The 20,220-nt window shown below is 41.1% G+C and overlaps 1 protein-coding gene across 18 annotated transcripts in view; it reads right to left on the bottom strand.

Annotated features, from left to right (window-relative positions):
* CADPS (calcium dependent secretion activator) overlaps positions 1-20,220 on the bottom strand; it is a gene marked incomplete at both ends in the record, with an annotated part of 485,811 nt that overhangs the window by 230,486 nt on the left and 235,105 nt on the right. For all 18 annotated transcript variants that reach the window (XM_079713702.1, XM_079713696.1, XM_079713695.1 and 15 more), the window contains 2 exons: positions 13,103-13,224; positions 18,644-18,877. In XM_079713702.1, coding sequence (XP_079569828.1) covers positions 13,103-13,224; positions 18,644-18,877 — 356 coding nt within the window. The remainder of the gene's footprint in view (positions 1-13,102; positions 13,225-18,643; positions 18,878-20,220) is intronic.

Raw genomic sequence — 20,220 nt, 5'->3', positions numbered from 1 at the left:
TAAAAATATTATCCTATATTTGAGAGGAATAAAATTCAGGAGAGCAATATTTTAAATTTGCCAAAACAAACAAACAATTTAGTTATTATTATAATTCTATTATTACAATTTTAATAGTCAAAATTCAAACTTCTGTTATTGTGGTATAGGAACAATAATTTCTTAGCACTATCGACTAAACACTTCCCCTCGGTGCCACTATATGGCACATTTAAAGATGGACACCAAAGAGATGTTTACTTTGCCTTGAGCTTGGTGGAGAGGTGGAATATTTTGGGGCCAGCTCTGCCAGTGTGGGGAAATAGTAACAGTGAAAGCAAATTATTAAGCATTCCTTCCTTCCAGATAGCAACAGATTAACGTAAGCTTTATCTTACTTTGTATAAGGTGATGAATGCTAGAACAGCAAATGGGTCTATCCCAAGATTACAATTATGATATAGCCTAATCTTTTTTTTCTGCCTTGTACTATTATTTAAAGTTTACAAAGATCTCTTGTCTCAAATGGGATGTGATACTCATCCTAAAGATATCAAGTTATATTCTTTTAATATTCATTTACTTAACTGAAAATTTTAATTGTGTTTTCATATAAAATAAGAAGGTTTTAATGGTCAATTATTACTTATGTCGACATTTTGGTAATAAATGTGTGTGGGTGTGTGTATATATATATAGCCACTGACCGATAGAATTTCAACATATAAAGCACATATAAAGATTTTCACTCTAATATGCATTTGGAATGCTCACTTGTATTTCAAAATGAATATTCAGATATTAAAGCAGAAGGATATACCTTGCTTGTATTATGTATATTATCACACTGATTGGCTATGACGATTAGCTATGTGATTCCGTGATAACTGACCATGCACAAGTGCAGAGAAGCTAGAAATGACTGAAATATCACTGGACTTTTAGGCCTTCCAACGGCAAAGTTGAAGCTAAGCTACATACATTTTGATTAAACAGCAAGGCCAAAGCCAGACTTTGATGTATCTCTACCCAGTGATTTACAATGGCCTTGTCTACTGTTTGTCCTATTAGACTGTGGGTGCCATAATAGTGGGATTTTTGCTTCTTTTGTTCACTGCTGTATCCCCAGCACCTTGCACAGGGTATGGCGTATAGAAGTCGGTCACATAAACGAGATAAAGGAAGGAAGGACCTAAGGAATGAACAAAGGAATGTGGTGAATGGTATTTGTGCTCCTCTCCCTGTGATCTGATTCTCCCCGACTGGCAAGTACTGGCATCATCAAGGAGCAGCCCCACAGGATGAATGCTGTGGGCTGTGTGGGTGTGTGTATAATATATATTTGGTCACTTGATCACAAATGACCAAAAGAACATAATAGTTCTTCCAGAGGCTGCCATTTTCAGAGACCAGGCTGGTTTTGAGATTTCTTTTGTTTGGGGTCTCTCTAAAGTAGGAAAGTGAGAACGAGAGAAGCACTTTCCAGGTCTCTCATCTTGATACATTTGGCTCAACAGAAAATCACCTATTCTGTTGGAGTAGATAGTTTGTGTGATCTGACGTGGCAGGGAGAAAAATCAGGTGACAATGCATGGCAGGGCAGAACTGGGACTTCAGACACTGAGATTCCTGCCTCTAATTCCTCTTTCCTAATAGTCCTCAAATATGGATACTGCAGCTCTATTGTGCTAGTTGATATGTGAAGTAACGGTAGACAAGGAGTCTCTTTATTCCGTCTCTCTCTCTCTAGTAAATCTACAAAGAAAAAAAAAAAAAAATCCAGAACTGCAGAACCCTGCCTTCCTTAGATTGCATGGCAGCCTATTTGGTAAATGTCAAGATATCCCCAAATTTCCATAGCTTTAGTTTAACTTGTGATGTCCCTAGTGAGTCCTTGGAGGTTGTGTGTGTAGCTGGTGTGTATTTTGTTCATTACTTGAAAAGTAACAGTGGTTTGGTGTCAGGAAGAACTCACAAAATGGGTTCACTTTATTTTTCAGACTTTGTTCTGTTCTTTTGGATATTTTGTAGTCAATTCTATTCTTTCGGATATTGAGCACTCCTCTGACTGGAGAAATCTCTGCCACAATTATCGTTATGGCCATGAGTACTCTAAAGAGGTTTCCAAGCCCATCCTGTAGGACCCACTTTTTAGCTTTGACCGGAGTCCTTCACCATTCACATTAAGGCTTAGATCTGAGTCAATCAAGACTTATTGACCATGTATTATACGTAAGGCATTATATGAAAACTAGCCTGATATATAGATTTTTCCAGGTATGAGTGAGGAATCTACACATTGCTGGGGCTCACAGCAGGCTGCCCCCAAATACGCCACAAGCAGTGCTGATTATTTTGAATTAGAGTTACTTGGAAAACAGCCAGTAGGGGGAAATGATATAAAAAAAAAAAAACCCGCGCTGACCTCCCTCTTTCCCCCCAACAGCAGGATATAAATCTACATGAAAGTATCTTCGCTGCACCAAGAGGATAGAAAGCATCCTTATCAGCAGAGCTAGGGGATTCAAGGCTAAGAAAACCGTATAAACAAACTTTGTTACTTCTTCATTAGCTTCCTATCCCAAGCAAAAACCCCTTTGTTAAATCTTCACAAATAATTATTTGTTTGTCTATAAATGATATATAAATAGCCTAGTTTGGTCACTTTGTGGGTCTTATTTTTATGAGACCTCCTATGCGTACTAATTTAATTTTATCCTGGTTAACCTGTCTTGTGTCAATTTAATTATTAGACCAGCCAAAAGAACTCCAGAAGGGTGTGGGGGGGGGGATTTCCTCCTCCCCAACAAAATAAATGCACACATTCCAAGGGAAACTTCAAAACGACACCTAAGGGGCTTCCCTGGTGGCGCAGTGGTTAAGAATCCACCTGCCAATGCAGGGAACATGGGTTCAAGCCCTGGTCCAGGAAGATCCCACATGCCATGGAGCAACTAAGCCTGTGAGCCACAACCACTGAGCCTGTGCTCTGGAGTCCGTGAGCCGCAACTACTGAGCCCATGTGCCACAACTACTGAGCATGCGCTCTAGAGCCCACGAGCCACAACTACTGAAGCCTGTGCGCCTAGAGCCTGCAACAAGAGAAGCCACCACAATGAGAAGCCCGCGCACTGCAACAAAGAGTAGTCCCCACTCGCTGCAACTAGAGAAAGCCCACATGCAGCAACGAAGACCCAATGCAGCCCCAAAAAATAAATTAAATAAATATTTTAAAAATCCAAAAAAACCCGACATCTCATTGAGAGAGAAAGTATCTTAAGCTTCTTTTGTTCACACCACCTGACTCTGATGGCCTGTGCTGTTTTCCTTTCCATCCTGGCTCCACCAGTGGCAACAACAATTATAGAGATAAAAATAATAGTTCTTAGATTTGTGTCAAGTGCTCTCCATATATTATTAAATAGATATCTCATCAACAAGCTTGTAAGTATCGTTAGCCTCATCTTATAGATGAAGAAACTGAGGTTCAGACGGATTTAGTAACTTACCCACTGTAACAATGTTAGCGGCACAACTGGAATCCAAACTAGAATTGTCTCACCCAAAGCTTTTGCTCTGATGCCTGTGCTGAGCCTTATTTTCCATATAATCACTACAGTGTTTCCAACCAGATTCCATCTACTGAAGGCTTTCTGAAATAGCAGTTCCACCCCAAATCCTGTGAACCAGAAGCTATGGGCTGGGGTGACAGCTTTTAAGTCCTTACCCATGAACCCAGGGAACTTTCAGGGATTCCAGAACTAAAGCACCAGAGACCCACAGGCTTCCAAACACCCTGATGATGGCATCATGCCAAGAAGAGCATCTGTCTTCCTTGGAGGCCCCATACCCCTCAGCATCCCTGCAGTGAGGTGATCTATATATCACAGCACAGCGGGTTTTGCCGTAAAACAAATAAGACACTTAGGAACATGGAGAAAGTATGATCTCAGCGGCACTTGACCTCTCTTGAACAAAGGCTCTGATCCAGAAAGAAGCTGGAAGAATGGGCTTGTAGAGGTCCAAGCGGTAGGGGGGCGAGACGCTCAGGTGTGTTGTGAGTCTAGATGAGGACTCAAGGAGACCACTTCCCTTTTCCATTCCTCCTTCTCCTGGGAACCAGGTCTTGTATCATTAAATTCATGGCAGCCTATGCTGAGGGTCTGTCCTCTTGCTCTGGAAAGCATTTTGGCAATAGTGCCCTTTCTCCTTTGGCTGACTTGGCTTTTTGCTTTCCGTGTGCTTAGAATCCTATAACCTGGGTTTTGGGAGTCAGAGGAGTTTAGGGCAGCCTTCCTGACTTGTCTGAGCTTCTTTTTTTTTATATGTAATGAGGGGAAAGTGAGTATCTATTTCTTAACACTACCATGTGGGATTCAGTGATATTATAATGGGTTTTTGGCTATTAGCAATATTTCTCAAGAAATGCCATCCATTGTACTCAGTCCTTAGCTTGGATCATATTGTTTTTCAATACCAACCCCATGGGGTAGGATGTATTACTGCCTCCATTTCAAATTGGAAGAAACTCAAGCTCAGTGAGGAGCATCCACTTGCCCAAGGTGACCCAGTGGGTAAGTGGTGGAGCTGGGATTCACACCCAGTTCTGGGCAGCTCTACCATTTGGTACCAGGTGGCTCAGTGCCTGGTGCCTAGGATATCTGAATAAATGGTAGGAGCAATTGTTATTGAGAATGGTTTCCCTGAAGAAGGATGATGATCATCAGTGGCTCTCCTGGAATTCTGTAAGCACCTCTGGCTCATCTTTGCAGACTTGCACACATAGCACCTCATAGCACAGCTGCCTATGGGCTGAATTCCACCTGCTGCACTGAGCGGCTGCACTGACGTGGAACACCTGTGCGCCAGCACATTCATCACCATTTAAATAGGGGCAGTGATTTAACTCACAAAATAACTGAGTTTATGGAAAGGAAATGAGCCCTCTTAGATAGTTTTGCTGAGTAGTTAATGCTAATTAAAAGACTTTCTTCTAGGGAAGTGATTTCTTTCAGAAAGGCAGGGGAGCAGAATGAGCAAAAATTACAGCCTTTGGGTTTGGATCCTGGCTTAGCTATGTATTATCTGTGCAACTTTGACCAAGTCACTTAACCTCTCTGAATCTCAGTAGTTCCATCAGTAAAATGGAATAGCAATAGTACCTGTATTATAATTTCAGTAGGGCATTAAATAAGACATTGTCTATGAAGTACTTAATGTAGTACCTGGCCCATAGAAAGTGTTGGATCAATGTTAGTGATTACTATTTTAGACTCAGATCACTGTTGTTTTTTTTTAACATCTTTATTGGAGTATAATTGCTTCATAGTGTTGTGTTAGCTTCTGCTGTATAACAAAGTGAATCAGCTATACATATACATATATCCCCGTATCTCCTCCCTCTTGCGTCTCCCTCCCTCCCACCCTCCCTATCCCACCCCTCTAGGCGGTCACAAAGCACCGAGCTGATCTCCCTGTGCTGTGTGGCTGCTTCCCACTAGCTGACTATTTTACATTTGGTTGTGTGTATATAAGTCCATGCCGCTCTCAGATCACTTCTTTTTTTGCATGTCTCCCTCCTCCCTTCTCCCTTCTCCCTTCTCCCTCTCAACAAGAATGAAGCCATGATAATAATAGCCAGCAGGATTACTATGTGACAGGCCGTGTTTTAAGTGTTTTATATATGTTAATTCATTTAATTTTCTCAAGAATGTGGAAAATGAGGCACAAAGAGTTAGGTGACCTGCCCAAGGTCACAGAGCTGAGATTCAGACCCAGCACTTTGCCTTCCCATTCTGTGTTCTTGACCACAACACTGTACTGCTTCTATGCACCAATGAATCTAAACCAAGCCTCTCTTGTTTCCTTATTAGTGAGAATTTAGAGTTTCTGGGCTGTATCTCATTCCTACAGGTAAGTTACGGTATGACATTCCATCCTATATTTTTCCTGATCACTAAATAACAACTACAGCAGTTTTTCACACTTGGGGAGACATGTATTGAATTGTATTTCCACTGAACAGTGATTGGGCAATCAGTCCAGTTCTCAGTTCATGTCATCATTGGATGTAATTGGCAAGTAAGCTCAGACAAGGTACTCAAGGAACTGAACTGGACAGGAAATGGACCTACTGTCACTTAGTCCTTAAAGGGCTATTAAAAAATACATCCTTGTTTCATACCCACCCAATGTTGGACTCCTCGTGAAATCAGAACTTTCACGGATGTCTCACAACTGGATGGAGCATCACTGTCTAACTGCCAAACTCCAGTCACCACTCGATTATCCACTTCTGAAACTCCTACCAACTCTAGAAATTTCACCAACTCGCTGTTACTTGCAATGCCTGAAAATTCTGCATTAAGTTCTACCATTATGGCTCTTCTCAGGATTAGCTAGATGAAGAAAAAAAAAAACTATAAAACTCCTGAGAGAGAAGGAGCCTTGGATACCACTTATCAGGACACGGTAAAGCCAGAAGGCTTGGTGACCTACATAAGACAGGGTGGCTAACTGAGGATGCAGCACTTGGGGCACCTTCTCCAAAGCTTGTTCTCCAGCACCCTGTTCCTTTCTACCGGCTACCCTGCTGATGGTTGTTTTAGCAGCCAGCCTACTTTCACCTTCCAGCTCACAAGCAAACACAAACTGGCTTTCAACACATGTTGTGGCTTTTGGACGATGCTTTCTGGTCTCTGAGCATCCCAAACTGTGATTAGAATTGTGCTTCCTTCCAACCCACATGTCTTCAGGGAACCTAGCAAAATTGAATTTCTGGGTCAGCGTTGGCCTTTACCATTTAAGATTTAATTAACTTTGAATGAAGCTAAGCCTTTTCCTCAGAAAGGAAAAATGAGAGAAACGGTATCCAAGCTTTCACTCAGTATTACATAAATGTCTTCTGGACTGTGACCTTGAGCTGGAGTTTCAAGAAAGGTAGACAAGAAAGAAGCTGAATCTCAGGAGGCCTCCCTCTTTTTTCCATCTGGTGGCTTTGCAGTTCTCAGCAGCTATAGTGGCTCCTGAAGAATTGATCACTCTGTGCCCAAGCACTCAGATGTTTCCAGCCAGCTTTTCTCCAGGCTCTACAACATCGAGGGCCATGTCTGTATTATCCCCCAATTTACACTAATGCCTGGCAAACAGTATGTGCTCCATATTTGCTGACCAATACACCTGTCTTTTCAAGTTTACTCTGGGCCGTGAAGAGGCTTCAGGTTTCAAGATGGAAATCCAATTGTACCCTCCCTGGCTTAAAATCTTCCAATGGTTTCTCCATGGTCTTATAATGAAGACCCTTCATGTGCCTAGAAGGCCCTGTGTTGTCTGGTCCTGCCTTGATCTTTTGACTCTTCCTGTAGCACATTCCCCCTCTCTGACTAATCTCTATTCCCATTGCTCTATTTTCAGTCCGGGAACACATCCAGCCCCTTCCTCCCTCAAAGCCTTTGCACATGCTGTTCCCTATGCCAGGAATGCTTTTCCAGCTCTTCTCATGGCTGGATCTTTCTCATCCTTCAGGTATCAAGTCATGCATTACCTATGCTGAGTGAGCTTCCTCGGCCACTTGAGTAACATACATTCCCATTACTTTGTACTGTAGCAGCCTGTTCATTTCTTATGGAACCAAATTACATTCTGTTATTATCTTGTATAGTTATTTGTTCCTTTTTTGTTGCCTGTGTCCTTTACTAGAATGTATGCTCCATGAGGCCAAGGCTTGAGGTGTTATTCATGGCTGTAGCCCCAGTACTAGTTGGTCACAAGTAGAGCACCCATGTACACTTGTTGAGGAAATGTAAGTGCCTACCCTTCACATTATTCCCTTATACCTAAATTTCAAAGGGGCCATTCAGGAAATGTACTCTGTTTCCATTTAAACCATTCCAAGTACACAGAAAACATTTTCAGCTGAATTGAGGAAGGAAGTACCATCAAGAAGATGATACGTGAGGAAAGAAATGGGAGGGCATGACTTCCTTTTCTAACTTTGTAACTGACTTAATGTGGGACGATTTAATGGAACTGTATTTCTATGAATAATTTGGGCATAATAAGCTGAACCCACTCTGAATTGTGCCATTAGGACAAATAATATATTTCACAGAAGAAAAATGTTATAGCAAGTCATTGTGTTTTATTCTTTTTTTTTTTTTAAGTATGTTCTCACCAGATAAGATGCCATTAGAAGATGCTAGGGCTATAGCAAGATTTACCTGTTAGGGTATTTTATTTTCTTATTCTCTTGGAATATGGCAGGAAATGGTTTGATTGTATCTTCAAATTCTTGACAGTAATGAAAACCATGTATCATAAAGCCCATGGTTTGTCAGAGAATAATAAAGTTGTTACATAATCAAATACCAAGTGGCACCCTTGGTTTCAACTCAGAAGAATATAATTTCAGAGAAGTTAGCACAATATTGGGCTGCTAACTCAAACTGCCTTTCTTTTCAGCAAAATCACTTAAATTTCTCTTGTATTTAAGTCCTCAGGACATGCTTTCATTGGAGATAACATGCACTGTAAGAAAACACTGAGAAAGACAGTCATTTGGGAGTATATTTTGTACTCAGGGAATGTATCAGGTTTCCTTACATCATTTCTCACAAATTAAAGTAATTTGCATATCACCTTCCCAATCTATGCCATTTCCACATAGCAAACAAGATAGTTTCATGATAGCTTATCATATCTAGGTACCACCTGTGCTATTTTTTACTTAATATTTTTTTAATTTAAATTAATTCACTTTCTCCAAATAAAACATACAGATGGCTAAAAAGAACATGAAAAGATGCTCAACATTGCTAATTATTAGAGAAATGCAAATCAAAACCACAATGAGGTATCACCTCACACCAGTCAGAATGGCCATCATCAAAAAAGTCTACAAGTAGGGACTTCCCTGGTTGCACAGTGGTTAAGACTCGTGCTCCCAATGCAGGGGGCCTGGGTTTGATCACTGGTCAGGGAACTAGATCCTACATGCATGCTGCAACCAAGAGTTTGCATGCCACAACTAAGGAGCCTGCAAGCTGCAACTGACCCGGCACAACCAAAATAAATAAATAAATAAAATAATAAATATATATTTTTAAAAAGTCTACAAGTAATAAATGCTGGAGAAGGTGTGGAGAAAAGGGAATATTCCTACACTGTTGGTGGGAACATAAGTGGTACAACCACTATGGAGAACAGTATGGAGTTTCCTTAAGAAACTAAAGACAGAGCTACCATATGACCCAGCAATCCCACTCCTGGGCATATACCTGGAGAAAACTCTAATTCAAAAAGATACATGCACCCCAATGTTCATATCAGCACTGTTTACAATAGCCAAGACATGGAAGCAACCTAAGTGTCCATCAACAGACAAATGGATAAAGAAGAAGTGGTATATATACACAATGGAATATTACTCAGCCATAAATAAGAATGAAATAATCCCATTCGCAGCCATGTGGATAGACCTAGAGATGATCACACTAAGGGAACAGTGTCAGAAAGAGAAAGACAAATACCATATGATATCACTTACGTGTGGAATCTAAAATATGACAGAAGTGAAACTACAGTAAGGATGAGAGGGGGCTACACACACACACACACACACACACACACACACACACACAGCGCCATGTTTTCCAACCACAAAATACATCTCACTCACGAAAACAGCCTTCTTATATTATGCACCTAATTCAAAATGACCACTTGGGGGCAAGGCCCTGGTTATAAGTGAAGAGGTGACCTTGATAGAGGAGGTGACAGAGAGCTTGGACCCTCCATTGCTAGGTTTCAACAATATAAAACAGCATTTCCAACGGATGCTAATAGGTGGTAGTTGAAAAAAGTTTGGGAAACTCATGAATAAACAAAGGTAAAAAGGTTTATTTTCTGTAATTAAATCCTCAAAGCCTTTAAAATGCCAAAGTACGCTGTGAATAACTCAGAAAAAATGTAATGTCTGGCATTTCCCAGCCTCACTTGACCGTAATACTGCTCTCCCCATCCTTGTTTTTCTTGGAGTAGTCTATATATTAGAGTTCTAAAAATCACTCTTGGACAAACTGGGTCATGCAGTGTACTCCTGTATTTGTGACTGTACTTGGAAAAAAAAAGAAAAAGCCAAATTCCTTGTAGACACGTGATAGGATAAGATATTAGAGTTCCAGTTACTGGGTAAAATACTTGGTAGCAGCAACAAGAGAATTTATAAGCAGTAAATAAAACAGGCTTGAATGGAATCTTGGTTTTAGAATGTATCAATAAAGTATGGACATCAGCTAGCTGTAGGAATCGTCAAAGACAAGAATCAGAAGATGAAGAGGGCAGGAAAAAGGCTAAATTTGTCAGATGATGAAGTGGAGTTATTAGGACACATGAAAGATGACCCTCCAAAGGGTACTTTTTGGGATAATCAAAATCAAGTAGCAGAGATGACAGCTAGAGATCAGTAATGGGAAAAACTGTGAGTAGAAGCAGGGAGGAAAAAGAGAAGAAATATAAGCTTCAAAGAAAAGAAAGGATGGAGAGGATGCAGAACAAGTGCAAACATGAGACGAGGAAGAAAATGCACCTGCACAAACAGGCTCATTCATCCTCTCAAGACAAAAGTGGAGGCAGAGGAGAAGTATTAGCAGTGAACTATGACAAAGAAAACAGCAAAGAAGAGAAGTGGAAGAAGAATTTGGCTTTAGAAGGCAGCTGAGTAGAGATTATAAGGAGAATGTATATATTAGAAAGGAGAAAAGAAGAGACAAGAAGAGACATGAATTTTGGTAGATTTCATACTCTGGGTATATCTCTTTGAGATACTCTAGAAATGGCAAATACAGGGCACGTGTACCTCTTCCTGTGTGAGTAGATCATGCATTATTTTCCTCTGAATACAGACTTGGCTCCAGAACACTTCTCAAGACAGCACTTTGGATAGCCACTACAGACTGATTTGACTTGACACGAGTTATGAAAGTTGCGTTCTTACTGTATTAAAACACAAACAAACAAGCCCTCTGTGGGGTTTTGGTAATACCCCCTCACTGACTGAAGAGGAATAAAAAAATTATACTTCTTCAGTGTGAGATGTATTCATATGGACATAATGCATGTGGATGGATATGAATAAGTGTATATGTGAAATATAAGCATATCAAGTAGTTCGACCAAAGCATTCCATATTTATTTCTAATCTGAAACTCTGTTTTAAACATTCATACGCACATGAAAATCAGCTCATCATTTACTCTGGTAACTGAAACCTTTAAACCCAATAAACTGAATACATTTTGAGTTAAAATAGCCTAAATGAAACAACAGCCTGTTAGAATAATCAGAGCTTTCTCCTTCCTTCTCTAACATATGATACCATATTGGGCTCAACATCTTAAAAGGTTAGCGTAAACACCAGAGAGGTTTTTCTTTCCCCTACATTACACATTTTTCAAAGGCACATATAAATAATGCAACAGCATAATAGCATTGATTATGATCGGGCTGTGGTGACAGTTGGGGGAAAAACTGGGATTTTTATCAATGGTGGTAAAAAAGGAGTTGCATTCATTTTCAGATTGAAACTCAGTTTACAAAAAGGGAGGAAGGATGGTGTGTGACAAGTTGCTTTGGTTTCCATTTCCTCCTCCATACACTTGTTAATTTCACCCAGATCTGAGCATCTGAGGCCTTCCTTTGCCTATTCATGCAAAGAACCACTTGAAGGCATAAAATGCCCTCAGATTTTTCTCTAGTCAGGGAAACATTCAGTGCTTTCTTTGAACTATTCTGTTTGAACATCCTGGTACGTTATTCCTGTTCTGCCAAACAGCTCATAGTGCTTTGAGGGAGGAGAGGCAGCGAGCTGCCATTATGGGTTATCCTTTTTATGACTTTCTTCTGAATTAACAACAGTAAAAAGAGATGCTCATTAGCCTTGGCTGGCTTAATTGAGACAGAAAAGAAAAGAAGAGAGGCGGTGGGGAGGGAGGAAAGAGAGTGGTGATCTCTCAAGAACTTTTGCTGCCTGAGAGTCTATTGACTCTCATCATCATCGCTCCTGGGAACCAATGCAATAGAATACTAACTGGTCTACTGCATCGACTCTGGCCTTCTCCACTGCAGTCAGAGTAATCTTCTCAGAACACATATCTAACCATACATGCCCATCCTTTCTCTCCGGGGCCTAGCAAGGTCCTTCATGGTGTAGCCTCTTCCTGCCTCACTGGCAGCTTATGGCATACCTCGTTCTCTGGACTCCAGCCCCACTGGCCTTCTTTCAATGCCTCCTTGCCACAGGGTGTCTGCTGGCCACAGGGTCTCTGCTGACCACAGGGCCTTTGCACAAGCTGACTCTGCCTGGAATGTTCTTTCTACTCCCAACCCCTTTGCTCAACTTTTAAATATCAGACCAAATGTCTTATAACTCCTCAAGAAGGCCTACTCTGACTCTGTCTCCACAAACTGGTTCAGGTCCCCCTGCTGTCTCCTCACAAAGCACTCTTTCTTTCTCAGCATTTATATCTATTTGTAACTATAAATTTGTGCAATTATGTTTCTGCTCCCCCACTCAACTATAAGCTCTGTAGGGCAACAACAGGGACTATTTTCCTTTCCACTGTTCAACAGCACCCTGTACACAGGCACAGTGAGCATTTGACAAATATGTGTTGACCTAACAAATTAATAGGTTGTGCCTAATGTAACATGCTGCTTTGCTGATATAGTCATAACTGTGGCACAGAGAAAGATTTTGAAAAAAAACTGTACATACCATAAACCAAATATTATTTGGTAAATATAATGAAAACAGATTTCTATCAAACCCTCCTACACATCCTATTGAAGCCTGCAGGTTGTGACTAAACTCTCTAAGGTGATACATAGAGCCTCCAGAAAGGAGGCTGTGTCTTAAATTTCCTTCTGTTCTCCTCTCTGAAGGAGTTGGAAACCTTATTAAGGCTGCCAAATAAAAATGTAGTCAAGTCATTTTGTTTGGAAAATAAACAAGGTGTATGTCTCATATAACCTGCTGGGGAAACCAAACCTTTACTCTGCAGTTGGCCAAAATGGTGCCAATGAGAAGAATCTTCTGGAAGACGAACCACGGAGAAACATAACTTACGTTGGTTTTGAAGCCTCTGCCTGGTCGGTCTGTAGTTTCTCTCCTCCTTCCACCTCCATCGTGCAATATACAATGCGATTTGGAGCTAAGGATTTGAGGCCTTGGACTTCCATGATCACCACCTGGAAACAGAGTCACACACAGCAGAGGTTATTGCCAAAGTCTATGGGCAGCATCACCCGGGGAAAATATATACATAAAAAGTTACAAAAAACCCAACAGGTATCTGATGGTTTCTATCAGGTTTCTACCAGCCATGCTGGGACAAGTCCAGCATGAAGATACAATTCTTCATAGTGTATCTCATTGCCTTGCAGATGGAAAGACAAGGTTCACTAACTTAGATGCTCATAGGAGCTAGAAAGGTTATATGAAACGGGCTACTCTTTTCTGTATTAAACACATACGATGGGGACTTCCCTGGTGGCACAGGGTTTAAGAATCCGCCTGCCAATGCAGGGGACACAGGTTCGAGCCCTGGTCCAGGAAGATCCCACATGCCACAGAGCAACTAAGCCCGTGCACCACAACTACCGAGCCTGTGCTCTAGAGCCCATGAGTCACAACTACTGAGCCCGTGTGCCACAACTATGAAGCCCATGCGCCTAGAGCCTGTGCTCCGCAACAAGAGAAGCCACTGCAAGGAGAAGCCTGTGCACCCACAACGAAGAGTAGCCCCTGCTCACCGCAACTAGAGAAAGCCCGCGCCCAGCAACGAAGACCCAACACAGCCAAAAATAAATAAATACATAAGTAAATAAAAATTACACACACACAAACACACAAGATAATTTTTCATTTCCACAAGAAATAGACTCTCCTATTTAAAAAATATATATAGTCTAGCTCTTAACTCATAATGTGATGGACACACAGGCCAAGGAATTCACTTTCCTCTTTACAATAAAATAAGTGATAACACAAGTGCTAAGATAAAGGGCAAGTACCATTTAGCATGAGAGTCAGAGATACAATAGGGACTAGTGGGGACTGTGGCAAATGGGAGCACTCCATTTAAAGGGAGCAGCTGCTACTCAGTTGCAGCCCATTGTTACCTTGTTTTATGCCAGTCCAGAGTTGCCAAATACTCCAATTTCTCTTACTGGGAAATGGAAATCTGAATCAGAATCAAAGTCAGAAATCTGATTTTGAAATTTTGACAATAATTTTAAAGGGGAGAAATAAAATACACAAACTCTGTGCAGGCCAACGTTGTTGGGTCAAAAAAAAAAAGCCTGCAGTTGCATACTCTTTGTCTAGACTGAGGGAAAAGGCTAGTGTTTTGATGGAACAAGTTATATCGTTTACAATTCCTGGCATTTCCCACCACTACCCTCAAACTCCATTCAATCACCTGCTGTTTTCATATTTAGTGGTAGGTGCTGCCACTCATCAGAGAAAAGGGAGAAGAGAGGAGAGGAGGGGACAGAGGGAAGGAGAGGAGAGAGACATTGATTTAAAAATTGGAAACAAATGACTCACAATCAGAGACCTCTAAAGACCAAGGTATATTAAAAAACAAATTACTGGATTGTACTCCAAAAGAGGTTACACAAGGAGGATGTGGGTGTGCAAAAAATGTACACTTTTTTTTTTTTTTTTTTTTTTTGTGTGTGGTACATGGGCCTCTCACTGTTGTGGCCTCTCCTGTTGCAGAGCACAGGCTCCGGACGCGCAGGCTCAGTGGCCATGGCTCACGGGCCCAGCCGCTCCGCGGCATGTGGGATCTTCCTGGACTGGGGCACGAACCCGTGTCCCCTGCATCGGCAGGCGGACTCTCAACCACTGCGCCACCAGGGAAGCCCAAAAATGTACGCTTTTTAATGGGCTTGATGCAAGGAAGTACAATAGGGCTGGCATTGAATCAGGATTCACAGGTCAGTTTTGCTGCTTAATAGCCCAGGGGTTCTCAAACTTAGTGTGAATCAGAATCACCTGGAGCGCTGGTTAAACCAGATGTGGCTGGGCTTCACCTCCCGAGTTGCTGACAAGCAGGTCTGGGGTGGAGCCCAAGACTTTTTATTTTTTTTCTTTTTTTAAAAAAATTGTGTTGGAGTATAGTTGATTTACAATGTTGTGTTAGTTTCAGGTGTACAACGAAGTGATTCAGTTGTACATATACATATATTCATTCTTTTCCAGATTCTTTTCTCATATAGGTTGTCCCAGAATATTGAGTAGAGTTCCCTGTGCTATACAGTAGGTCCTTGTTGGTTATCTATGTTATATATAGTAGTGTGTGTATGTAAGACTTTTCATTTCTAACCATTTCCCTGATGATGTGGATATTGATGCTGCTGATCCAGGAGCCAGGGTACTACTCATGTGATGTTGGCCAGATCTTGACCTTGAAGTCACTGCACTTTTCTTTCAAATCTCCTGAGCCTCAGTTTCCTCATCTGTATAGTGGGGATAATGATACGTCTTTTCTCTCTCTCTCCATGGCCGTTGTGTGAGGATTATATGAGATGATGTATGTAACTGAAATTTTTACACTGGGTGGAAAGAACCATCAAATGAAAAGAAATGAGAGGCACTGGAGAAAGAATACAATTTTTAGAATTTTAAAGATGAGTTCAAATCCCGAATCTGCATTTTCACTAGCTGTATAATCATTTGCAAGGTTCTTAACCACTCCAAGGCTTTGTTTCCACATCTGCAAATGCCTTGAAAGACTGTTGTGAGGATTCACTGAGTGAATGATGGTGAAGGATTCTACAAATACCTATTATTTTTCATCAGAGCACTCCACCCACCCAAGGCCATGTCACTTGTAATCCTGGACCTCAGTTCTCTTACTCCAGGTAACTATTCTCTGCTGTCCCTTCTAGCCATGCAATTCTATAATTACATAAAATATGTCTTGTACCAACCTGCAAATTCAAACCTAGTCTGCCCTGATGCTATGACAGGTCTCTCTCTCTCTCTCTTTTTACCCCCCTAACTGTGTCTGCCAAAACACATTGACAAATAGATACTCAATGCCTTTTGCTGGCTGGTTTAGTATGATGTGCAATTTAGTGTTCTAATTAAACAGTATTTGGGAACCCTACAGCATTTAATTCGGTACTTGTACTTACAAGTTACAGCCTGTTTGAATCATGTACGTCTGGGAGTATGGTTGGGGACTCACCCACATCTATATTTTAGATCATCAGCTGTGTAATATTGAGTACTGATGAAGAATTAGAAAATTGCAGATTTAAAAGCTTCATGAAAATCAATAAACCACTTTCCCCCCACCTTTCAGTAGGAAGACAAGAGGCAGTAGGGAATGAATTGCCACCTTTAATTGGCAATAATCAAATCCAAAGACACCTAAGAAAAAGCATTCAGTATCTCAGGTGGCAGTATTAAAAAAAAGAAAAGAAAGGAAGTTTGTGTGAAATTACGCTGATGATTTTTTTCACACACCAAGTGCTCTATATTTAATTGAATACTGCCTCTTCCACCTGCAAAATACATGTTGAAAACCGTGTAATGTGACTATCTCAATCTGAACTGAGCACAGTAAAAACAAATTACCTGTAGTTAATTCACAGCAAGCCTTAATGATGTTCTCAAATATTAATTTAGTCTTTACAAATTTTAATTAAATCTATAGAAATCTGATCTATTCTCTTGGTTTCCCTAAATGCTGGATTATCATAAAATCCTTTTGGGGTTGAGCTTTCATATGCTAAGAGTGGTTCTCAAACTTTGGAGTGTAAGAAGTACCTGGGCAGGGCTTCCCTGGTGGCGCAGTGGTTGAGAGTCCGCCTGCCGATGCAGGGGACACGGGTTCGTGCCCCAGTCCAGGAAGATCCCACATGCCGCGGAGCAGCTGGGCCCGTGAGTCATGGCCGCTGAGCCTGCGCGTCCGGAGCCTGTGCTCCGCGACGGGAGAGGCCACAGCAGTGAGAGGCCCGCGTACCGCCAAAAAAAAAAAAAAAAAAAAAAAAAAAAAGTACCTGGGCAGCTCATTAAAATGCACATTCCAGGGCTATACTCCGCCTAGAGCTCTTATTCCTGACAATTTTATTGAGGCATATTTTACATATCATATAATTCATGCATTTCAAGTGTACAATACAGTAATTTAGGGACTTCCCTGGTGGCGCAGTGGTGAACACTCCATGCTCCCAATGCAGGGGGACTGGGTTTGATCCCTGATCAAGGAACTAGATCCCACATGCATGCCGCAAGTAAGAGTTCGCATGCTACAACTAAGGAGGCCACGTGCCGCAACTAAGGAGCTAGAGAGCTGCAACTAAATAGCCCACGTGCTGCAACTAGGGAGCCTGCAAGCCACACCTAAGGAGTCCACCTGCCGCAACTAAGACCTGGTGCAACCAAATAAATAAATAAATATAAAAAAAAATAAATTTACTAGGTTGTAGAAACCATCATCATAAATCAGTTTCAGAACAGTTTTATCTCCCCCAATAAGGTCCTTTATGTCCGTTTCTACCTCCTGCCCCAGGCAACACTAACCTACTTTCTGTTTCTGGATATTTACCTTTTCTGGACATTTCATATCAATGGAATCAAATAATATGTGGCCTCTTGTGTCTGGCTTCTTTCACTAAGCATAATGTTTTGGAGGTTCATTTAAATCAAAGCATGTGTCAGTAGCTTGTTCCTTGTAATTGGTGAAGAGTGTTCTATCATATGAATGAACCACATTTTGCCCTTTCAGCAGCTGATAGACATTTAGGTTGTTTCCATTTTGGGCTATAATGAATAATGCTGCTATAAACATTTGCAAGCAAGTCTTTGTGGTGATGTGTTTTCATCTCTCTTGGGTAGATATCTAAGAGTGGAACTGCTGGATCACATGGTAATTTTATGTTTAGCTTTTTGAGAAACCACCAAACTGTTTTCTAAAGTGACCGCACCATTTTATATTCTCATCCTCTAGAACTCTGGGTCAACAGTTCTGGGTGGTGCAGGAAACGTGCATATTGAACCAGTTTTCAATAATTCTGATGTAGTTAGATCAGATCTACTCCTTAGATTACATGTATGATAAACAAACATGTGAGTAAAAGTTACAGAGAAATATTGACATGTTGAGCCTTCTGCCACAGTTCTGGCCAAAATGGGTTCTTTCTTGGGGTGATGAGACAAACTAAAAGAGTCTCCACTGCAACAAGGGACTCTCTAATGGGGCAGCCAGAGGGAGAGAGAATGGGAGAGAAAATTGACAACCCACCATGAAATGATGCTAGATTGCTTTTTTTGTAACACAGGTTGCCAAAATGTTAAACTTTCTAAATTGCACAAGGTATTTACAAAACCCTTAAGCACTGCTTTAAGTTGGGGAAAGTAATCCAACATTAAACTTAGTAAGTGGTTCTTAGGACTACATTTCCTAAGGAAAAAGTATGGTCTCCTGGAGATGGGAAATTACTTGTCGATTAGCTGAGCTATGCTTAGCAAGCTGTTATTTTAATAACTGCTCCTGGGGTGCAAGGAGGAAAACAAGCTGATTGTGATGCATCTCATCACCCATGTCCTGCCTGCGATGCCAGGAAACTTTCAAGGGTCTAGGGCTTTTACCTCCAGGGAGAAAGATAACACGACGTCTGACTTGGAGAGCTGGTTCTCACTCTCCTCACCCATGTCGATGATGGAAGCGTTGTGGCTGCGTTTGAGTTTCTGAAGCTTGAACTCGCCACCTTTGGAAACTGGCATGCTCTCCAAATTAGCCATAAGCAGGTTGACGGATGACTTCAGCTCTTCAATGTACATGTTTTCCATTTCTTTGGATACAAACTTGGGAAATTTGCGTTCCTTGTAAAGAAAGAGAAAGGAATGAGCAGAGGAGTAAACACATTCCAGAGCTCTGCTGACATCTACCACTAGTGACATTTGCCCAGATATTGTGGCATCGTGCTAGAAAAATGTTCAGCTGGGTTGAGTAGACAGCTGCCTGCCTTCTAGTTATTTATAATCTCTAACAGATAAGAAACACATACATAAACATATAGTAAGAAAGAGGCAAATGTTTTATTATATAAACTTTATTATGTAAACTTTATTATAAAGTTCTATTCCCCCCCCCCAAGTTTTCTCCAGCAAATTTGATCTATGGAAAGAAAAATGGGGTGATGTTCTTCAAATCCGGTCTCAATTCAAACAGTTTTTCTTTTTAGCAAAATGCAGCCAGTTGTTTTTAAGCTGAGGAGACAGAAAAGCACCCTATTTCTGGATATCTATAGAGATTTTCTCACATGAATAATTCAAAAGGAGCTCATCTGAGATGTTTCACACACAGCCTGTGGCTATTTCTAAGAAGAATAGTTAACTGTTTTGAAGAAAAATTGAAAAAAAAAATTAAAGAAGTGATGAAAAACATGATTAAAATTCCTTAGGAGAGAAGATAAAGCAATTCAGTATCAGAACTGAACTCCATATTTTTTCATTTCTTAAGAGTTCAGTTGTAATGGCAACATGCTTTAGCCAACTTTATACCTCTGAGTTGTCCAGGTGCCTCAGATGAATAGAGTTTGGATCAATCATTTCCCACTTGAAACATGAATGTGCTCTGCAGCCCAGCTCCATAAATGAGCAGGTGAGTGTCAAATCAAATCAGTTTGACTTTTTTTTTTTTTTTTTTGCAAGTGACAGAAAAATCCACTTGAACTGGCTTAAACAATGAAGGCATGTATAGGTTGAAAATGTCCTAGGGTAGAACCAGCTTCAGGCAAGACTGGAATCAGGAGTCAGATAATATCATTATAACTGAGTTTTTCCTCCAAAACTTGGTTTGGGTTCTTCTGGGCTGGCTTCATGCTCAGTCTGGCTCCTTCTAATGTGACAAAAAGATTGCTAAAGATCTGTACCTCACAACACCACATCACACTATCTAAAGGAAGAGTGAACATCTCCTCCTGTAATGCTCACAGAAGATGGAGGATCTTTTTTTTTTTTTTTTTTTTTTTTTTTGCGGTACGCGGGCCTCTCACTGTTGTGGAGCACAGGCTCCGGATGCGCAGGCTCAGCGGCCATGGCTCACGGGCCCAGCCGCTCCGCGGCATGTGGGATCTTCCCGGACCGGGGCACGAACCCGTGTCCCCTGCATCGGCAGGCGGACTCTCAACCACTGCGCCACCAGGGAAGCCCAAGATGGAGGA

The sequence above is a fragment of the Hyperoodon ampullatus genome (assembly GCF_949752795.1).
Source record: "Hyperoodon ampullatus genome assembly, chromosome: 10".
NCBI classification, from domain to species: Eukaryota; Metazoa; Chordata; class Mammalia; order Artiodactyla; family Ziphiidae; genus Hyperoodon; species Hyperoodon ampullatus.
This window is presented reverse-complemented; position numbering and strand designations above follow the sequence as displayed.